Here is a 19,888-nt window from a genome sequence, read left to right on the forward strand (position 1 = left end):
ATTTTTGAGCTATTTTCCATGCAGAACTGAAACTTCTGTTTTTTTCACAGATGTTGTTAAAATAATATTTGCATTAGTTCTCACTTTTGGCAAAGTAAGAGCTGCATTTCTCTGTTTTTATTATTGTTATTTTGATGTCATGGTACAATAAATGCATGTGTCAAATGAAAGTAGTTGAACAGAGTCTTTGCCATGGCCATTGTTTTTGATGCCACACAAGCTGTGGCGTACGATCTCTTGTATGAATTGCTGGCAGTGTAGGTAGGGAGTAGCTCAGCAAAAGCAAAAGGGCGTGAAGGAAACGGATGAAATATTGTGGCTTTTATTATGGCAAGCAAAGAATGGGGTGGTTTACCAGCAGGACAGCCTGCCCTGGCACTGGCACTGCATACCTGGCCATGGTTTGGTGAGCTGACTCAGCACTCATAGCACGTCACTTCTGCTCTTGTGTGGGTCAGGAGTGAGGCAGGGGCCAAGGAGGCAGTGCTACCTGTCCTGCCTGCTGGGAGACATGGCCCCAGGTTGTGGCCATCAATGGGGCCTCAGGTCTGTGCTGACCCTGCAAAAATCCAGCCGTGGTCATGTCTCCCTGGGGAGGGGAGGTGCAAAAGCGTCTCAGAATTTTACATAAAGCCTTTAGAAAATGATAATTTTCAATAAAAAGGCACACGGAGTACACATTTCAAGATAGCAACAATGCACATTTAATGAGTTACAAAATAATATTATGAATAATGTTAACACTGATATTATTCAATTGCATTCAAATTGTTCAGATTTTGACACTGAAATTCCAACCACAGGATGGGGGCTGAGTCAGACAAAAAAGAACAGAAGAGTAAAAAGGGAAATATAAATAAACGGAACTGCCTTATTCTCTTCCACTGCTCTCCTTGAGGCCCCCAGCTGCAGAGCAGCATCCCCCTTGTCTCTGGGCGCTTTCCTCCTTTATCGCCTCTCTGCAGAATACAGCATACATGTGGGCACAGACTTTACTATCTCTACTGCCTGTGCACTGAAAGTGGATTGAGACCCTGTGCTGAGAAACTGCACCATGAAGTGCTGAGAAAGGAGAATGGCACATTACTAAAAACGAAAGCAGTGTTCATCAAGAGACCCATATTTCTATGCATAGCTTTCTGATCCTCTGCCAGCGCTTCCTTCCTTCAGCCAATGTTAAGGTTATGTGTGCACCATCATTTTCCTCTTTCTCCCTTCTAGGCTTCCCAGGTGACAGGCTGCTCACTGAGGCTCTACAGGGTCAGTTGAGCTCCTTTGGCCCTGAAGCAGCCAAGAAGGAAGACAGCCCTTCTGAAAGTACCATCTGCTGACTTGAAATAGAAAAAGCAGCAGGCACCCACTGTCTTGCAGATTGGTTAAGGCCTTCACAAGTAACATGAGCGGGGCTGCTAAATGACACGCACACATCGGAGTTGTGCTATGACTGTTTTTTTTTTTTCAGCTGTCAAAGCAAAACTCTTGATATCTCTTATTCCAGACCTAATGCTATGAAATATGCTGTATGTACCTCTGAGGATTGCAGTCACCTCTAGTTTCCTTTCTGGGTGAGATGGGTTTGTCCCACAGTTCAGCAGAAACTTGTATGCTGCACTTTCTGCATGTTCAGATACAGAACAATAGTGCAGGAGGAAATGCTCCTGGCGACCTAGTTTGATCAGTGCTGAGGGCAGATGCATTTTTCTACAGCATGCAGCAGTGTGATCACCAGCCTTGTGATCTTTACACCCGCACTTCCTCAGTAGAGCTTTGGAATAAGGTTGCCCTAAAAGATGTGAAGGGAGCTCTTCATGAACTGGTGCTGGTTTGCATTCCTTCTAATGTTTTCCTCAGCAACGCACCGCTGCTATCCTTTGCTGTTTGCTATCCTGGCTATTTGCTGGTTCTTCACACCCCTTACAGAGTCAATTTGGATAATTTTTCATTTCACATCAAGGTTGAAACCAATAAAATATAAATCCTAGGCATCAATAAGAGACACGAAGACTTGACACCTATCTAACATTTCCCTCTCCCCCTCTAAAAACAATTTGCCTGTAAGTTAGCTCTGAAACCTCTTAAGGTAGTTCTTTGGATTGTGCCAGTCCGGGGCTTTTAATCCAATCATGTAAAACTAAGGCTGATTCAGCTGACTACAGCAACATCAACCACTCTGCAGCAGGCTGTGTACCTTGGAAGGTCTGTGGAAATGATGGTCAGGAATAGCTCTGTGTATTTAAATAACAAACCAGTCCTTCACTCCTTTCAGGAGTGTTCTCACCTCTTTGGGGTGTCTGCTGGTGACTTTTGTTTCATGAGCTCTGTACCGACACAGCATCTTTGTGGCTAAATTTCTTTATTAGTAAAACTGAATACTCTAAGTCACATCTTTATTAGGAGCTATTTAGCTTTCTGTTCTTTGAAAACGTATAGCATTTGTACATGGCTACTGTACAGCTAATCCGGTTTGTTGTAACTAGATTATGGGTTTTCTGCCTTTGGCTAATCCTGATCTTCCTGAGACCAAAAGTTTTCTGGGCAGAGCAGTGGTGAGGACATGTGAACTTTCTTGCAGTTTTCAGCTGCTGGACATCCCAAAGTCAGTACTTCCCCAACAGGGCTGCAGAGGTATTATGGGCTGTGTGCAGGGACAGTGCTTCCTTTGGTATCCTTCAATGACACAGTGGGTTGGAAACATTGCAGGTTCTTCCTTGTGGGTAAATGCCCTTCCCTGTGGGTAAATGCCCTCATCATGTCTGTCCCCTTGAGAAACACACAGCTCTTGGGGCTGGCTTCAATGAATCTCACTCCTTGTGGGTGTTGTTTACATTGCTCAGCTGTGCTAACCGCAGTGTTTTCTCAGAGGTATGTAAGGAGCGTATTGCAAGAGGTTTTTTTCTGGCTATTAGTTTTGACCTATTTTGTTTACTGTCATCTGAGCTGTTTGTAAATACCAAAATCAAAAAAGTCTTTCCAGTTTTAGACAGATGAGCCTAAGCAGTATTTAGGTGCCCTCAAAGGAAGCGTAGGTTATTTCTGTAATAAACAAGACTAATGATCTCTTGTGCTTTGTGCTTGACAGCGGGTTGTAATGTAAATACGGATATGTTACTACCTGAATGAACTGATTTATAATTGAACCGCTCTTTTTAGCACACTTGTCCCCAGACAAGTCAAAGACTTGTATGCCTGTTGTGCCATAGGGCCAATCACTTGCTTTAGGTGCCTGCCTGGGGGTTGCAGACCCCCAGCTGGCATGCATCTTTTGCTTAGCAGGGCTCATGATTTGCTCAGTTGCAAGGAGGAAGAGAGTTTGCCCTGGTGTGCTCTGGAGCAGGCAGGGATGTGCGGGAGCACTGGACTATGGGATAAGTAGGTCTTCCTGCTCACCAGAGGCTACTCTGCACCTCGGCAAGACCTGGCTGCCCTGCATGAAAGAATTCTGTTCCTTAGCTCAGAATAAAGGTGAAGGTTTTATCCCCTCTCTGAATTAGCTTGCTCCTGGGTGGTATGGTCAGTGATCAGAAACAAATTATTATCCCAAGTAAAGATGAAACTTCTGCTTTGGTGGTGATCCCGAATCCATATTGAAATAATCAACACAGCTAAGTGTCAGTTATTCAGGCTTTTTCATCAACCAAATATGATTGGTTGCCCTGTACCAGAACTCTTTAAGAAATCAATTTCTCTTAGTACCCCTGTTCCCTGGTTTCGTTTCATTAGCAGTAGGGCTTGTGGCTTCTGGTTAAAATTATCTGCCTGCATAAAGCAAAGAGGTTGACCCTGTTTGTTCTGCCCAGAAAGATGCCAATTAGTGCTCCACTAGAGTCAAAATTTAACAAAGGCTCAAATGTTCCTGTTCCTGTTGCTCAACAAGATTGTTTATCAATTTACACGGAGGCCACACTGCCTTTTCAAAGTGCTGCTGGAGGGCTGCCAGACGTAGTAAAAGAGACTGCTTTCATTGTTTAAATGCCACTGAATACAAGAACGGCAGACTGATGCTTGTTTTCCTTTTATTTTATGATGATCTAATTGCCAGATATATATAATTCCTCATTACGGAAGGGAAGTTGTTTCTGCAGCATCTGGTACTTCTCTGATTATCTACAAACGGTATCTGAAAATTAATAGGAGATCCAGCTTTCCTGTAAAAGTACTAGTGGGAGCTGTTGCCTGTACAAAACCTGAGGAGACTTCAGAGTGCACGAACTGCCTTTGTCAGGGAGCATATAATTTTTTTTTTACATCCTAGGAAATTACAGGCTTTAGTTACGGCTTCAAGAAATGTGTTCTACAAATGTTGTAGCATCTGTATGTTGCTGTTTTTACTGCAGTCGTTGTACAGGTCATTAATCTGATCTCACGTCGTAAAAATTTCTCCACCCTTTTTATGAGTTTCTTTGTTATCATAACACTTTCCAATACCTTGGCGCTTAGCTCCTCTATACTCCATTATAATTATCCAGGATAGAACAATGCTTTTTTATACTTGTCATGTCCCACTCCTTCGATGCAGCTGCTGAGTGCCATGTTTGCCACATTGCTGCTAGGGGCTGAGCATCCAGGAGCGTGGCTAAGCTCTGCAGAGCTGCTCCCAGAGGCTGGGAGATGTTTGGCCAGCAGATCCTCCATGCTCAGGACCGTGTATGGAAGCTTGGCAGTGAAAAGCTGCTGCCTCATCCTCTTCCTACTGCTCACTTGCAGATGGAAAGGGGTTGGGTGACAGCCATGATGTGGTGGCAGTGGTGGAAGTGGGAGCAGACCAAGGAGGGAGCGTACAGACAAGCAAGGATAAGGGCACTCCATGTGCATGTTAGAAGAGCCCACTTGCATGGATGCCAGATGCCCACCAGTTCCCCTACAGCTCCCAAAACTTGCAGCTTATTTCTGATGGCTGTGCGTGCAGTGAGCAGAGGTGAGACCAGTTTCCATAGAAACACAGGGGAAAGATGAGGCAGCACATCGAAGGTGAACGCTATCTGATGGAGCATTTTGGGGAAGCATTTCCAGCTCTGTCAAAGATGCTGGTCCTGCTAGGCTGTACCCCATTCTGCATGGGGCCATGCATGCTGAAGGCCACAGTGAGACCCAAAATGAACTATGCCTGTGATGAGGCACAGGTCTGCTTCTTGCAGGTCCTGGGAGCAGAGCTGGGAGAGTGGGTGCCTGCATGGAGCCCCTAGCAATCCTATTCTGACCATCCTCCGTTGTACAGTGGAGAGAAAGCAGCATTTGATGCTCCTACAACTGGTACATCGCTTTCATCTCTTCCATCACTGCCAAACAGCTCTGCACAAAGCTTGATCTGATGCTGTGTAAAAAAGAGAAACTGCAAAGGGGAGTGTTGAGCAACCTCAGCTGTCACAGAATCACAGAATCAAAAAGGTTGGAAAAGACCTTCAAGACCGTGCAGTCCAACCATCAACTTGATCTACTGAGTCACATCCCTAAGCCACGTCCCTTAGCGCCATGTCTGCACATCTCTTAAGTACCTCCAGAGATGAGGGCTCTCTCTCTTCCCTGCGTAGCCCATTCCAGTGCTTGACCACTCTCTTTTTGAAGAAATTCCTCTCACACCACTTCAGACTGTCCTGGTTAAGGCAAGGTGGTGGCAACTCTGCCCAGGGTGCAGGGCCAGACTATAACAGGCAGTAATGAGACAGTGCAGGCCTGCAGCCACTGCCTGAACAGTTAGTTCTCTGTCTGCCTTGTGCCCAATGCTCCCTACAGTGGCAGGTGAACTCCTTCAGGCAGCCTCAGAGTGTGGCTAAAATTTGTCGCACGTGTTCTGTCATCTGCTGAGATTTTGTTGTTCCTGTGGCAGCTGTGCTTTTGTATGTTACATGTGTATGTGTCCTGTCAGTAGGATGGGAGCTCACTGAGCCTTACTGGAAAATCAGCAGTTTTTGGGAACATACCTGATCACAGGTCCTCAGAGGTGTCTAGGAAGGAGGAGCTCACAGGACATGAGCATGATCAGAGCCTGGTGCATTCACAGAGTATGGCCTGAGGTGATGCTCTCTGCCACACATCAGACAAACATCATAGCTTTTCACAGCTGCCAGTAGGGCTTGCCTGCTGCTGGGCCAATGCACTGCCGAAGAGCCATGACCAGCAGGGAGCCGGAGCTATGGCCTCCTCTGAGGAAAGGATGGGAGTCTTCAAGCTGGACAATGTTTTCCAAGGAGGGGACGTGGTTCTTGTCTCCAAGGTATGTTTTGGTTCCAGTTCTTCAGGGCAGCAATGCCAGTGAGGCCAGGCCCTTCAGCCAGGCAGTGCCATGGAGCAGCTTTGCTCTACAGATGGCCTCACTGACATGGTGGCATTTGCCCAGGGGCAGGCACCCGGCCCATTGCAGTCTACTTTCATAGCTCTACTGTCTCAACTTTGGTCGAACTACACCTTTTTCCAAGAATCCCAATAAGCTCATGTTTTTCAAGCAGTAAGCCATGGCAAGGATGAGGCCTGCTAAGCCAACAGCACTTTCCCTTGCCAAAGCTGTGGCATTTAGCAGTGTAATACACACAGGCTTCATTGTCTCTAACAGTAACTTGAAAGTGAAATGCATGGTAGGTAATATCTGTGAAAGACAGGTAGTAGGCTGCCTGAAAACTTGTATAAGAACACTGTTAACAGTAAGTAGGGCCTGTTTTGACCAAGGCACAACTGAACACAAAGCAGATGCTGCTGCAGTCCTATGGACCGTGAGCAAAAGTAAAGACCATATTCAGTTTGTCATGGGTTTGTGACTAGATGGGTTGGAAACAGATCTGTTATTCTTCTCAGCTTCCTCCACACTTATCAAGGCTGGTGTGAGCACTTCCGGCTCTGGGTACAGTGAAGAATGAGATGTCTTAATAGTGGCTTGAATTTAGCTTCAGCCTGAAGACCAGCTACATGAACATGAACTGAAGTAAAACTTCAAGCAAATGGGGAGGATGGGGCGAGGGGGGGGGGGAGGGGCAGGAGGAGTCTCTCCCCTCAGATGGGGCATTCTATGCCCAAGGAAAAGGTAATTTTCTTTACTTTTTGCCCCCCCAAGTAGGGAGTGGTTAGATGAACTCAGACATCTGGCCAGCCACAGGGATTCATAAAGCCCAAGGAAAAGATAGCTGTCAGTGGCTAGGAAGGAAGCTGCATTCTTTGGCTCTATGGTTTTGGGTGAACTTGAGGCAAAGCTGTCAATCTGCACTGCAGAGGGTGACAGATGCTTGCGCTCTTCTCAGCTGGCAGGAAGAACAGAAATACACCTTCTTCACTCCCTCTACTCCAAAAGCCACTCTCCTGAGCTTTAAGATATGGATCTGAGGTGACTGCTTTGCTGGGTAGAGAGCAGAACCGAATGGTACGCCTGAAGGGGCCAAGCTATTGGACCAGGTCAGAGACATTTCCCTGGGTTTGTGGACCAGGCAAAGACTTGTCAAGGATCTCCTGGAACACAGATCCTCCCATCATTTGTCAGAGGGGCTGAGTGGGCTGCAGCACAGACACTGACTCCTTCAGACTCATGGCCAGGGCTCCAGCCAAGGGCTCGTCTTGTAAGTGATCACTATAACCTCAACACTATTTAAAATTTGTGGTCAAAGGCAAAAAGTTAGCATTTTTGAGACCTCCTTAGGCTGTGACAGAGGCATTTTGGCAGATCTAGTCAGAAATACTCAGATATCCTCCTCATCCTTCTGCTACAAGTTTCTGCCTCAGTGGCAGAGAACATAGAGCAGGGGTTGTTCTATTCCAGACACTATTTTGACATCTGAGCTCAAACCCAAGTACAGGAGGCCTTATAGCTTTACACTGAAAAAGCCTGGTGAAGGGGTGGACATCCTTCAGGGAATGGACAGAAGGAAGCACTGATCAGTAACTCTGTTCTGTGGTGACTCTAAGTCCTCACTTCAAATCCCTCTAAAGCTCTGTCAGAAATGCTGATCTCCACAGCCATGTATTGTTGTGCTCTATATTCTGCACTAGGTCTTATGGAATTGGCTTTGAAGAGCTGCAAGCCCTGAGTTCAGTGGAAACACTTGCATAAGAGCTGGGAACACATCCTGTTTAAGGTATTAAAATGATATGCATTCATCCCCTTCAAAAAATGACTATAGCCCAGACGGTAGCTTAGATCACAATTTTAATGTTCAAAAACTATAGAGGTAACAGAGAGATTACAGAACATAATACATTTCTTTTTAGTTTATTTACACACTGAAACTGAAAACTGCATCATTTATTTGAACATGAAGAGCACAAAGTATGATGATGATAGCAGGAGCAAAATGTTATCAATCACTCACTTGAACAATCTATTAGAGATGAGCTCATATTGAATGTACATCACTCAAACTGTATTGTTAACACTGGATTTGGGTGAGCCTTAGCGTACCTTTGGATGCTATAAACAGATTTCTATAAACAAGTTCAAGTCTTGTGGAAATATACCTTTACAGTTTGTATTTTGTTGGCTGTAACAGTGAAAACAAAATAGACTATTAATTTGAAAAGTTCCGTAGAAATGACTGCATGTAATTTTTTCCTCAAATTTGTGCTCACGGTGAAAGCAAATGCTATTTCAAGTTTCATTTTCATCCCAGATAATAAACTAAACATAGAAAGAATACAATTATTTTTAGATGCATTTCTCAAGCTCTGCTTTCCATCAATCCTGAAAAACACCTTTCCATGCTTTACTAGCGAGACTCTATGCCTGCAGCACCAAGGCTGCACTCCTGCGGAGGCACTCTCAGAGCTTATACAACTGTGGTTCCCTTCCATCCCCTGCGCCCCAGACATGCAGCCATCCCCTGAACAAAATGCTGGCGTCCGTTTCATCACGCATACAAAGGGATGTGAAAGCCATCCCTGTGTGACTGATACTCTCCCAGCACAGGAGGTGCTAGTGTTGTGGTTACAGATAGCAGCATGCCTGAGGCTGTGGTGGGGGAGCTGCAGGCACAGGCTAAAACTGAACCGATTGCTGTGATTGTCACCTACCCTGGCATGTGATACTTCATGTCTCAACTACATTTTTGCTGGCTGAAAGGAAGTGCAGAAGTCCTTGTCTGACTTCTATCTGTACCACTTGCCTTCCATGGAAAATATTGATACCTATGCCTGAAAACCTAGGTGACATAATGTTAGGGCAGGTCGCTGGCTACAGCTTACTCCACTTTCTGTAAAAGGCTGTGTCAGCGTGCTGCTGCCACCTGACTTCAGCTGAGGAACTGAGGGCACTAAATGTGCCCTCTGTGCTAGGAAGGACTTGCTATGGAGAAACCAGGGAGATGTGCTGCAATTATACCTAGCAATTTCATTGGACCTTTTCTGTTTTTTCCTTTTTTTTTCTTTCTTGTTTTTTTTTTTTTTTTGTTTTGTTTGTTTGTTTGCTATTTTTACATTAGCAATGTAATTATAATTTCAAGTTCAGGATTTAAATTGCCAACTCTTGGAAGAAAGGAAAAGATATAGATTTTGCTAAGTCTGAAGCTAAAGCATTTGTATTTCTATTAAAATTATTCTTAATCTGCAGAGCCTATCTCAACACTTATATATCATAGGGGATAAACAACTGCAAAAATATACAGCATCCTATTTATTTACAATATATATATGTACATAAAAATGAAATTTCCTACAGTAAAACACAACTGCATAGATTTGTCTTCAGAAACATAGGCATGTGTACAATTTGTGAACTCTACACCTTTCCAGCCCTGTACTTTTTATTAATCCATTATCTTTTTTTTTTTTTTCACAGTTACAGAAATCCTTACATTAGATACAAATAAAACATTCTTTGTGTACCTTATAGGAAATAAAGACTTTCCTGATGCCAAGTGCTCTCGGGAACTGTTTAAGCGAGCAGCCTGGTACCAGGAGATAAAGCCATCTCATGGAACTGCTGATGGACCTGAATACATTCTGCTGTGCCTCTCTCCTAAAGGCACCGGGGTGAGACATTAGGACTGGAGGTGGGATAACACCACATGGAAAGAGTTTTGTTTTGACCACGATGCTCTTTAGCCTTAATGTAAGGTTCAAGCAAAGAAATGTATTAAATTAACAACGAGCTAGAGATACCACTGGTTGCAATTGTTACTACTCAGAATCAGAGAGAGCTGTGGTGCTTCTGCCTTGTAAGGCAGATGTACAGACAAAACCCACGTAACATCAAAACTGCATTTGCACAAATGACCTGTTCCAAGGGGAGCGCAAGCTATGGATCTGTACGCAGCTCAGGATAACAGCCTTCAAGGATGGGTGGGTGTCCCTGCCCTCACAGGATGGGGCTGGCCCTTCCCCCCCCAGCTCCACACAGGGGTCGGGCACTGCTTGGGTCTGTGTGAGCCCTACTAAAGACCTGTGCTGGTGCACAGATTTGGCACTGGCTCTCTGACCAGGAGCAAGCATCACCCAGAGAGATCACAGCTTTCAAGACACTGTTCTCAAATAACAACCCTCTGTGTTTTACTTATTAGGCATGTTTGCTGCCAGCCAGAGAAAGATAGCTGTATTCTGCAACTGAAAGGGTGGTTTAAGCTCAAGACTATTTTCTTTGCAATGTGCAGTGGACTAGGAGAGGCAGCAAGTCTGTCTTTTCAGTGTAGGATTAACTCCTGCGATCTTACTAGAAGCCCCTGCTCCTAATTACTCCTTCCTTGTCTCTCACCACTCAGCTGTTGCTATTAAGCAAAAGAGAAGTTTAAAGTATCTTGTTGCACTTACTAGGAGCAATTTTTCATTCAGTCTATGAAATTTGCAGTGCTCACAATAGTGATAAACTCTCTATGAAAAGAAAGCATGCTACCACCTACTAAGTAGATACGGTACTCTGGATCCTATTAATTTAACAACAGAGAAACTCCTACAGCATTTCACTGTGCTCTTTAAATCCTAGCTAAAATGTGGGACTCGTACATTGTTGGCTACAAGTTCACTATTCCAAATGAACTGAATAACAGCAGTACATTTTACAGATAACCTCATACAAATATTGTCATCCATCACTGATGTTGACAGTTACAGCAGGGTCTATTGCATTCTGTTAAGAATGTATAAACCTGATGAGAAAACAAAAAGCACGTTATTTCACGTTCATTACCACAGACATCAATAAACACATGATTCCTTTCCATAAATATCTATAAATATGATGACAGTAATCAGCCTAAGCAAAATTCCTCTATTTTTTTTTACAGACCCAGAAATAAAGCCTAATTGAAGACTCAATATTTCAGGTATCTGTCTTTCAGTATCTAAAATATGCTTTGATGGTACTGTACCTTGGGTAATTTCCCTCTGTGCACACACCCAGAACATTCTTCTCCCTATTTATCCAGTAAAACTCTAGTATACAAATAAACCAAGAAAAGGAAAAAGGCTGAAGAACAAGGAGGGGGGAGAGGGATTGTCATGGAGGAGACTCAGGAAGATGCAAGGAGGAATCAGACATCCAATAGCTCTTCAAGTCAAAGTGTAGTACACAAGACTACATAACACGGGGAAGGGACAGAAGGGAAAAAACATAGTTGTGACCTTGCTGGGACTCTGTGCGGCAGATCAGATCTCTAGATCCTACCTGGGTGTTTGAAAATCACTCCAGGATCTCCTCTTTCACAGCCCCTCAGTGCACAGAGCATCACTGCTCATAGATCAGTAGTAGAAGGATAAGGGGGGAACGAAAGCAGAAGGGCCTTGGAGCATTATGAGGATAACATTATACAGTATTCTCAGATCTGAGTTAGGTTTATTGGGATGAAATCCAGAGAGATTATAAGGTGCCTTGAATCTTGATTACAGCAAGCTAATAATAGCATGATCAAATGGTTTGGGCTGGAAGGGATCTTTAAAGATGATCTGGTCCAACCCCACTGACATGGGCAGGGACACCTTCCATTAGGCCAGGTTGCTCAAAGACCCTTCCAACCTGAACAAAGCCAGGGATGGAGCATCCACAACTTCTCTGAGTAGCCTGTTCCAGTGCCTCACCATTCTCATCACGAAGAACATCTTCCTTCAAATCGAGTTCTAACCTTTTCTAGTTTAAAACCATTGCCCCATGTCCTGTTCTCTACAAGCTACAGTAACATGTCTTTCTGATTCAAAGTTAGAAACCATCCTCCTGCTATGGCTGCCTTTGTGGGTGGCTGTAAAAGGGATGCCACAAATGACATCTCAAGCTGGAAGACGCAGGGAACAAACTGAGAGGAGATGGCAAGCACAGATTCTTCTCTCTAGACTTTCACTAGCATCTGGACTTGTAGTCTACAGTGAATGAGAGCCCACCTGATGAAAGTGGCTCCCTGATGAAGAGGGGACTTCCAGTTTTCTTCTTGCTGTCAGGCTGCTCCAAAGACCTCTCCACATGTTGATGCCTGAAGTCCAAATAAGGCCCCAAACTAACCTCTCTGTATGTTACCCTTAAAAACCAATTCTCAAGGTCCTGAGAAGGCTCTGGGGTCTCAACTCTCAGTGCCTTCAAGCCATGCAGGACAAAGTGGGGGCAACTGAGGTAATTCAATAGCTCACAGAAATCCCAAGACCCTGAATTCTCCATCCCTAACCTTAAAAAAAGCAAGCTGTAATGACAGTTTACCCACAGGCAGTGCTATTAGCTACAGGCTCCTCCCACAGCTACAGTGGAAGTCAGAGGGTCACTGCACACTGACAGGTACATCTCAAACACAAATGACTTAGGGCATTACTTAGCCCTTGGATATGACCTAGGGCTCCCTTCAGCCTTCAGGATTTTTTCAGTAGGAGCCAGTTTCACCTTCTGAGAGCAAAACTCAGACACGTTTTTAGCTCACAGGATGAATGATATGAAGTGAACACAATTATGCTGCTGGCAGTGCACTAATAGATGTCTGCTGAGTATGGTCAACAATCACCTGCTTAGCATTTGAATCTCTATAAGTAGCTCTCTACACCAGCTATAAGGCATTAGGCAAATACTCTGTGGACAACAGATACAAGTTACAGTGTTTCTGCTAGTAGTAATTTAATGTCTTTTCTGTAATTGTTATAAAGAATTGATGTGAAATGTAAATAAAACATCTCAATAATGCAAAGTGTTTATGTTATTTGAAAGAAATATTACAGATTTCAAATTCCATTGAAATCTGGTATTTCAGTAGGGTGAGTCAGATCCTGCTCCAAATGCAGACAGAAATCCTGCTGACTTCAGCGGGAGGGGGGGTGAAACACAAGAGGAGCAAATCTCTACAAGGTCACCCTAGGTGTGTACAGATGAATCCAAGAATGCAAAAGGCGTGAGGTATAATTAAACGTGTAGGTTTTGATAAAAATGGAGCCTGCCATTGTTTTCTGAGAAGAGCAGGGCATTAGTGAACAGTTTGATGCTGAAAGAAATGCAGACTTCCTATGGAAATCTCTGAGCATCTGCTTCTCTTCAGGTTCAGGTATTCATTGCTGAGCATCCTGGCTATTGGTGGCCAGGTGCAAACTGAAAGGTAGCAGGGAAATGGTGGCTGATGATGATCATCCTACTCCAGCTCCTTATACCCCTTTGCAAAAAACACAAACACAAACACACACACACACACACACACACATGCCTGCTTCTCAAAGCAACAAACGAGCCAAGCCTAAGGCTGGCTCCTCCACTGCAACATTACAGAGAGAAGCACCAGATTTAGGACCTAAGTTTATACAGCGCTCATTTATGCTCTGGTGGTGCTTTTTGTATCCATATCCAGAATGCTACACTTAGTTGGTGAGGCAAATGGTGTACAAAACAGCAAAAGAACAAACAAACAAACAAACAAACGAACAAACAATGCATACAATTCGAGAGCAGTTTTTGTTAAAATGCAATGGGAAAGGGAGTGTACTGATGACATTTGGGATAATCACTCCAGCTGGAATTGATAACAAATGTTGCTGCTCTAAAGGAGCAGAGCTCATGGTTCAAGGGCTAAGAATAATAACAGAACAATGCAGTTCATGGGTGGAAGTGGAAAAACAAGTTGTGATGAATTCCTATGAGCAATACTCTATATAGTCTTGCAGACAATACAGAATTTATGCTGATCTGATAACTCAGTATTGTGGGACAGAACGATATGCCTGTTGGAATAATGGGTCTGTTTTCTGCAAGAAAATACACCCAAAACAGCATATTCAGTACTGGAAAATCATTATTTGGATTTGATTTGAGTAAACTCACAAAAGGTAGAATAGATAACAGAACGGATGGTTGCGATTTTGGTGTGTAGCAAACAGGCATGTCTCCTTTTCAGAAGGTCAACTTCAGTTGCTGCCTTCAGTACTACCTCCTGACTGTACCCAGTCGTAGATGACCAATGGGATGCTCACTAGGGAAAACATTATCCCCAGTGCCAAGAAAAGGGAAGCCTGAAACAAAAAGAAGAGAACATTAATGACCAAAATAAAAGACAATTAATTCAATTGTGTTAACTTTTCTTCTTAAGGAGATTTACAAAGTGATGTATCAAAACCATGAACTAAAATGGGATATGTCTTCTGGTGAAGACAAGACCCATAGATAATTAAACAGATTACTGTCATTAATAATTACGTGCTGAACACCAAAAACAATTTTTCCCCTTTCAGTTCACTTGTTAGATGCTAACCATCCCTAAAAAGGATTAAATGAGTCTGCCTTTAGGACTTATCAGCTCCATTCTCCTCAAAGCCTGGATGCGGAACATGCTGTATGCCTTCTGATTCAGCATACTGAAAGGACACCCACATCTTGGCTAAAACTGTGGCTGCTTGCAGAGCTTCTGCTCCCCAGAGGGAAGGGTTCCTCACTCCACAGAGAAGGGCCCTGGTGTAAAAGGGAGCCCTGCACCAGGAGACACATAGGGCAAATGAAAAGGCTGCTAGCTAGTGGAGGCAAGAATGGAAAGTCAGGAGAAGCAGCTTACACATGTTCAGATTAAGTAGGCTTTCTATCTAACTCATTTTAAGAAATGACATGCAAAATGCTATGCATAGACCAGAAAGGAATGCATACCCAAATCCTCTGAGTAAATTTTCCTCCATCCTGATGTGTAATTTTTAAATACAATGATGAAGGAAGAATGAAAATCAGCATATTGGCAGAAGTGACCCCTGCAAAATTCAAATGAATATTATTAGTTGCCAACACCATAATTATTATGTTGCTAATTAGCAACAGTTTTTTACTGGTAGTACAAAGGCAGGATACTGTACCCACGACTCCAAAAATATCCTTCATGGTTGGGATAAAAATGACTAACAGGTTGATGATAACCAAAAGAACAAAAGTAACCAAAACATGACGGCATAAGTCAAACTTTGTTTTTCTTGCCAGCTCAAATAATGATGAACGCACCTGTAGGAAAAGAGAGTTCTCAGTTAGGAGCAGTCCACTGGCCAGTTCAAGGATCCCCATGATTATTTTATCCAGTTCTTCATATGACAACAAGCTCTACATGAATCTGGCAGAAAATTTACAGACTCTGATGTATTGCCTTTTGAAATAATCCTTGCAATTATTCTGGTATTCCAAAAATGTAGATGCATCTGAGGGATATTCCTCCCTTTCTACCAATGCCTTTTGGGATAATGAACTTCACCTCTCAGCCTGCTCCAGTGAAATCATGTGAAGGAAGAGAGGGCCCTTGTGGATTCAAATTAAAACTAAAAGTGATTCATTTATTTCCTGCAGGGAGAAGCTCTCCAGAAGTCACTGGGAATCCGGTGTGGGAAAAGACTGATCCAAGCTCAAGTTGTTTTGTAGCTGCAACATTAGTGACTAGCAAAAGGTTGGACTGTTTTGAAAAAATCCAATGTGCACAGAGATCACTTGCTTCCAAGTCATATGGAGACTTTTACTTACAGTGAAAAACAGCACTGGCACTGTGAGTATAACTGCAACAATCACAGCCAAGCGCACCGTCAGGATGAGAATGTCATCTTTACTCTGGTACTTGTGAAGCAGATCTGACTGCACATTTTCTATGGAAAAGACAATTAGGTAAGAGTTCTGGCAAGGAGGCAATTAATTTACAAAAATCATTGCTTAATAACAGACTTCTTGAACAACAAGTGATTTATCTGCAAACAAGAGTATGGAATGAACATTCTTGAATTAAACCAGCATTTTGAACCAAATCTTAATGATCTCATTATTCCAGATTAATCCTTTGGAGGACTGATTAAGGAATGCATCCTAATTCAAGACAGCACATGCTTAAGACTAAGGTGATTTTCACTGTAGGAAAGACAACAGTGAGACATACACCAAAACTTTCTTAAATATACACATATATATGAAAAATAATTAAAGTAAAATAAGCTACTTCTAATCAGTTCTGTGGACTTGTTTTTAAAGTTTGAAATGATATAAAAATAACTACATGCACTGCAATGGCTGAGTTAAATATAAATTACAGGGTTGAGCTAAATTAGTCAAAACAGCCAATAAACTCCCAGTACAAAGCAGTGCCTCTGTTTCCAAACGAGAACAAAACCTGTCTGAGGTCAGCTCCCTGTGGGATGTTTTGACATCTGCACTCACACCCCTGGGCAGCTCCACAGAGGGCTGCCCTTCTGAATTTTCTCTTAAACCTGCTGCCCCTTACAGTGCCCACAGCATAGCCAGTGCATTCTGCACAACCAGCGTGCCCAAGGGAGCATGCTGGGGTGCTAGCGGGAAGGCACTGGCCGTGCTTTAAAAAGCCCTCCTGCAAAAATGCTCCCTTTGCACCCCGTTTAAATACTGATAACGAACAGGGAAAGCAAGTTGCTGGGGAACCTACGTGCTTGCTTTGTGTCTTTCTAGTATTTAGGCACGGCAACTCGGGGAGGCGGCTGTGAAGCACACCACAGAACCACACTCGATGCCCTGTTTTAGAACAGCTTGTATTTTGTTTCTGTCTGCTAATCTTAGAAGGCTGACAGTAAACTGTAATAGCTCTTAAACCGAAGTCCTTAAGCGGAACTCGGTGGGCATGTGTAGATCAAAATCTTGGTACAACCTCCTCTATTCTTGAAGGCAGAGAGCCGCTCTGCAGCGAAACTCCTGTGCTCCCCCCGGGGCATCCTCCTGGGGCGAGACCACCTCTCAACACCTCTCCGCAGCGCCTGAATTCCAACCAGGAGAAAAAAAACACTCTCCCACCTCCCTGCAGGTTAGGAGTGGGATTTTCAAGCCGGGCACATGCACAGCTTCTGCGACACAGAGCTTACTCTGCTCCTGCGAGCACAGACTGCAACTTCTGTACCGCTCACGGGCTGCAGCCGGGTAGGAAGTGAAAGGCAAGGCTTACAGTTGAAGGTCTGTTTTCCTTTCAGCTAGATACACCACAGAGCCCAACCACAGTGACCTTTTAGGGGAAGAAAAACACCTCTTTTCTGTAATTCTGCAATGTAAATATAGTCATAACTGCAATACTTTCGAGAACACAGCAAACAGACAAGCACTACTGGTGTAAAAATGAAATGGACAAAATAAAAACTCTGGTCTTACCCAGCTAGGGAAGAGGTTAGAAAACTAAGTGCACATACAAAAGGCAAAATCTTAGTCCCAAGGGCAAGTAGGAGTGGAGTGGAGGGGGTCAATATTCCCTAGGCTCCTTTTTGTGTTGTTTCTTGAGGCATTAACCCTGAGATCACCAGTGTTTGTATGAGCCCCAGTGGAGCTGTGTGGAAGCACATGGTGTCCATGTGTAGGGACGCCTGCTCCATGAGGGAAATTCCTCTCCCTCCCAGGGGTCAGGAGGATGCAGCCTCTGCCTCCTCCATGGGATGTGAGAGGTTCCTAGGTCCCTATGGGTATCTGCCTCCTTACATCTCTGGGGTGACCTCACCAAAATTTCCTTCCTGCCAAGACAAAGGGTCTGTGGGAGTGGGTCTGTGCTGATTCACTCCCACTGCCCTCCCGGGGCTACTGATCTGATGTGTTTCTGTAAGTGTTCTAGCAAGCAGCAGACAGATGAGAACAGCTGCTGCTGCTGTCACTTGTAGCAAATACTCTCTCACTTCCATTAATTTTATTGGGAAAATCAGAACTGAGGACCTCAAATTACTTCAAGACAAGAAGGCTCAAGGTGTTATAAGCCTGAAAAAATCGAGATAGGTACACCATTGGAAAAAAAATAAAAAGCCAATTTTCATATTTACTTATTTTCTTTCTTTTGCAATATGTGGCTCACAATGAATGGTGTCACAAATGGGGAGACTGTAACGAAAAGGTCACTTGGGATAAAGAATATACAGTGAAGAAGACTGATGACCTTTAGCTAACTCTGAGATAAAAGACAAATGTCAATTGAGTCATCTGTCTCATAACCCCTTAACAGCCTATGAGCAAACACACTGCACTTCAACTTTTCCACGATACTGGGAAATTGGAGTAGCTTCATGGGCCACATTCATTTTTTATCTTATTTACTTAATAATTATATCTGTTCCTTTAGGCCAGCAATACAACACAATTTGTTTGTTTCGCTAACTTAACCAATATTTTAGAAGAGATGCAGTGCAAGTCCCAGACACTGCAAAAGCCACGCTTGGCTGCTGAGCTGGGACAACCCTCTGAGCTTCTCCACCCTTTGCAGTCAATTTATTTAACCAAAAACTGAAGGGGTGAACCCTAGGGACACAAGGAAAATATGTGGTGTTTTGTCTATGATGAAAATGTTAAATAAGAAAGCAAGAAATCCTGCTTCATTTGATATCTTGACTCATTTGATATCCAATTCCTAGGATCCGTTTTCAAACCTTCCTCATTTTATACAGTCACACATCAGTTATTACCAATGCATACAAAAAAAAAACCCAGGTAAGGACCATGGAACAGAAGTCTTGGTAGGACCCAGCTAATCCCCAGTTCTGCTAAATAAATCTTCCTCATACTTTAAATATGCCTTCTGTAAATACTATTTTCACTTGTGTTTCTCATTTCAGGGGAAGAGAGGAAAGGGTTTATACCTTCAGTATGAAAACCCTAAGGAAAAATCTTTGAAAAAGTATTTTAATGTAAGTGAATGGGACTTTCCAGTTGGGATTCACTATTGATTTCATGTGTATTCTCTTTCTGCATACTTACCATAGAAAGTCAAATAGCCAAATATGGCAGTCATAAAGTACATCACAAACATGGCAAAAAATGAGATATTTGAAACCAACTGCATTTTTTTCTGTGAACGGCTGGAAAAAGAAAAAAAGAAGACATATAAAATGGTTGGATTGCATTTCTGAATAGCTGTTTAAAAATGTATCAAATCTTTGCATAAACATATCAATCCTGGAGAGACCCATGAATTCATTTTCATTTAAAACAGGCATTCATTGACAGCTGACAAGGAAGAGAAAGGTGGGAGAAATGGATCTTGGAGTTAAAGCCCAGCAATGCTGTAACCACCCCATGGCTCTGCTCCCAGTCCATACTCTTGTAAACAGAGCGAAGGGAAATTTGAGTGGGCAGGGAGAGCCCTTAAACACTTCAGTAATTAAATTAAAAGGCAAAGTAAAGGGAGAGTAAACATAAACACAGAAAAAAAAAGAAAGCTCCAAAAACAACATTCTGAATGTTTGCAGAAAAAAATTTGTATTGCCATGAGTAGAAAATAATGGATGCATACAGACCACTGCAGATCCGTAAAATAGATCAAGTGTAAATATTTCATTTTTAGATATTTGCTGTGAAACAGTATATATATAAATATATATATAGAGAGAGAGAGAGAGACAGAGACTTTTAAATACATGCAGGGATATCCTAAAAAGGGCCCGGAGAACCTGATGAACGCAAGTGAAATACAAAGTGCCCAGCTTTGAGAACATCCTGAGGGTCCCCATGGGTTTGGCTGTTCATAACCCTCCCGTTAGTGCCTCCTTCCCACTTCCAGGGCCCAGGGTTCCACACCAGCCCCATGTCATT

The 19,888-nt window shown here is 43.3% G+C and overlaps 1 protein-coding gene across 5 annotated transcripts in view; it reads right to left on the minus strand.

The window, feature by feature from the left end:
• Window positions 1–8,107: 8,107 nt before the first annotated feature.
• The window catches only part of SLC38A1 (solute carrier family 38 member 1), a 38,654-nt gene continuing 26,873 nt past the window's right edge, over window positions 8,108–19,888 (minus strand). For 4 of the 5 annotated variants that reach the window (XM_085220032.1, XM_085220027.1, XM_085220045.1 and 1 more), the window contains 5 exons: window positions 19,055–19,155; window positions 15,842–15,960; window positions 15,193–15,334; window positions 14,993–15,090; window positions 8,108–14,367 (listed from right to left, as the gene is read on the minus strand). In XM_085220032.1, the coding sequence (XP_085076158.1) occupies window positions 14,263–14,367; window positions 14,993–15,090; window positions 15,193–15,334; window positions 15,842–15,960; window positions 19,055–19,155 (565 nt within the window). In that variant the 3' untranslated portion in view covers window positions 8,108–14,262. The remainder of the gene's footprint in view (window positions 14,368–14,992; window positions 15,091–15,192; window positions 15,335–15,841; window positions 15,961–19,054; window positions 19,156–19,888) is intronic. The other variant, XR_014882232.1, reaches the window with a different exon arrangement.

Source organism: Meleagris gallopavo, chromosome 1, assembly GCF_905368555.1.
Source record: "Meleagris gallopavo chromosome 1, MGAL_WU_HG_1.1, whole genome shotgun sequence".
NCBI lineage: Eukaryota > Metazoa > Chordata > Aves > Galliformes > Phasianidae > Meleagris > Meleagris gallopavo.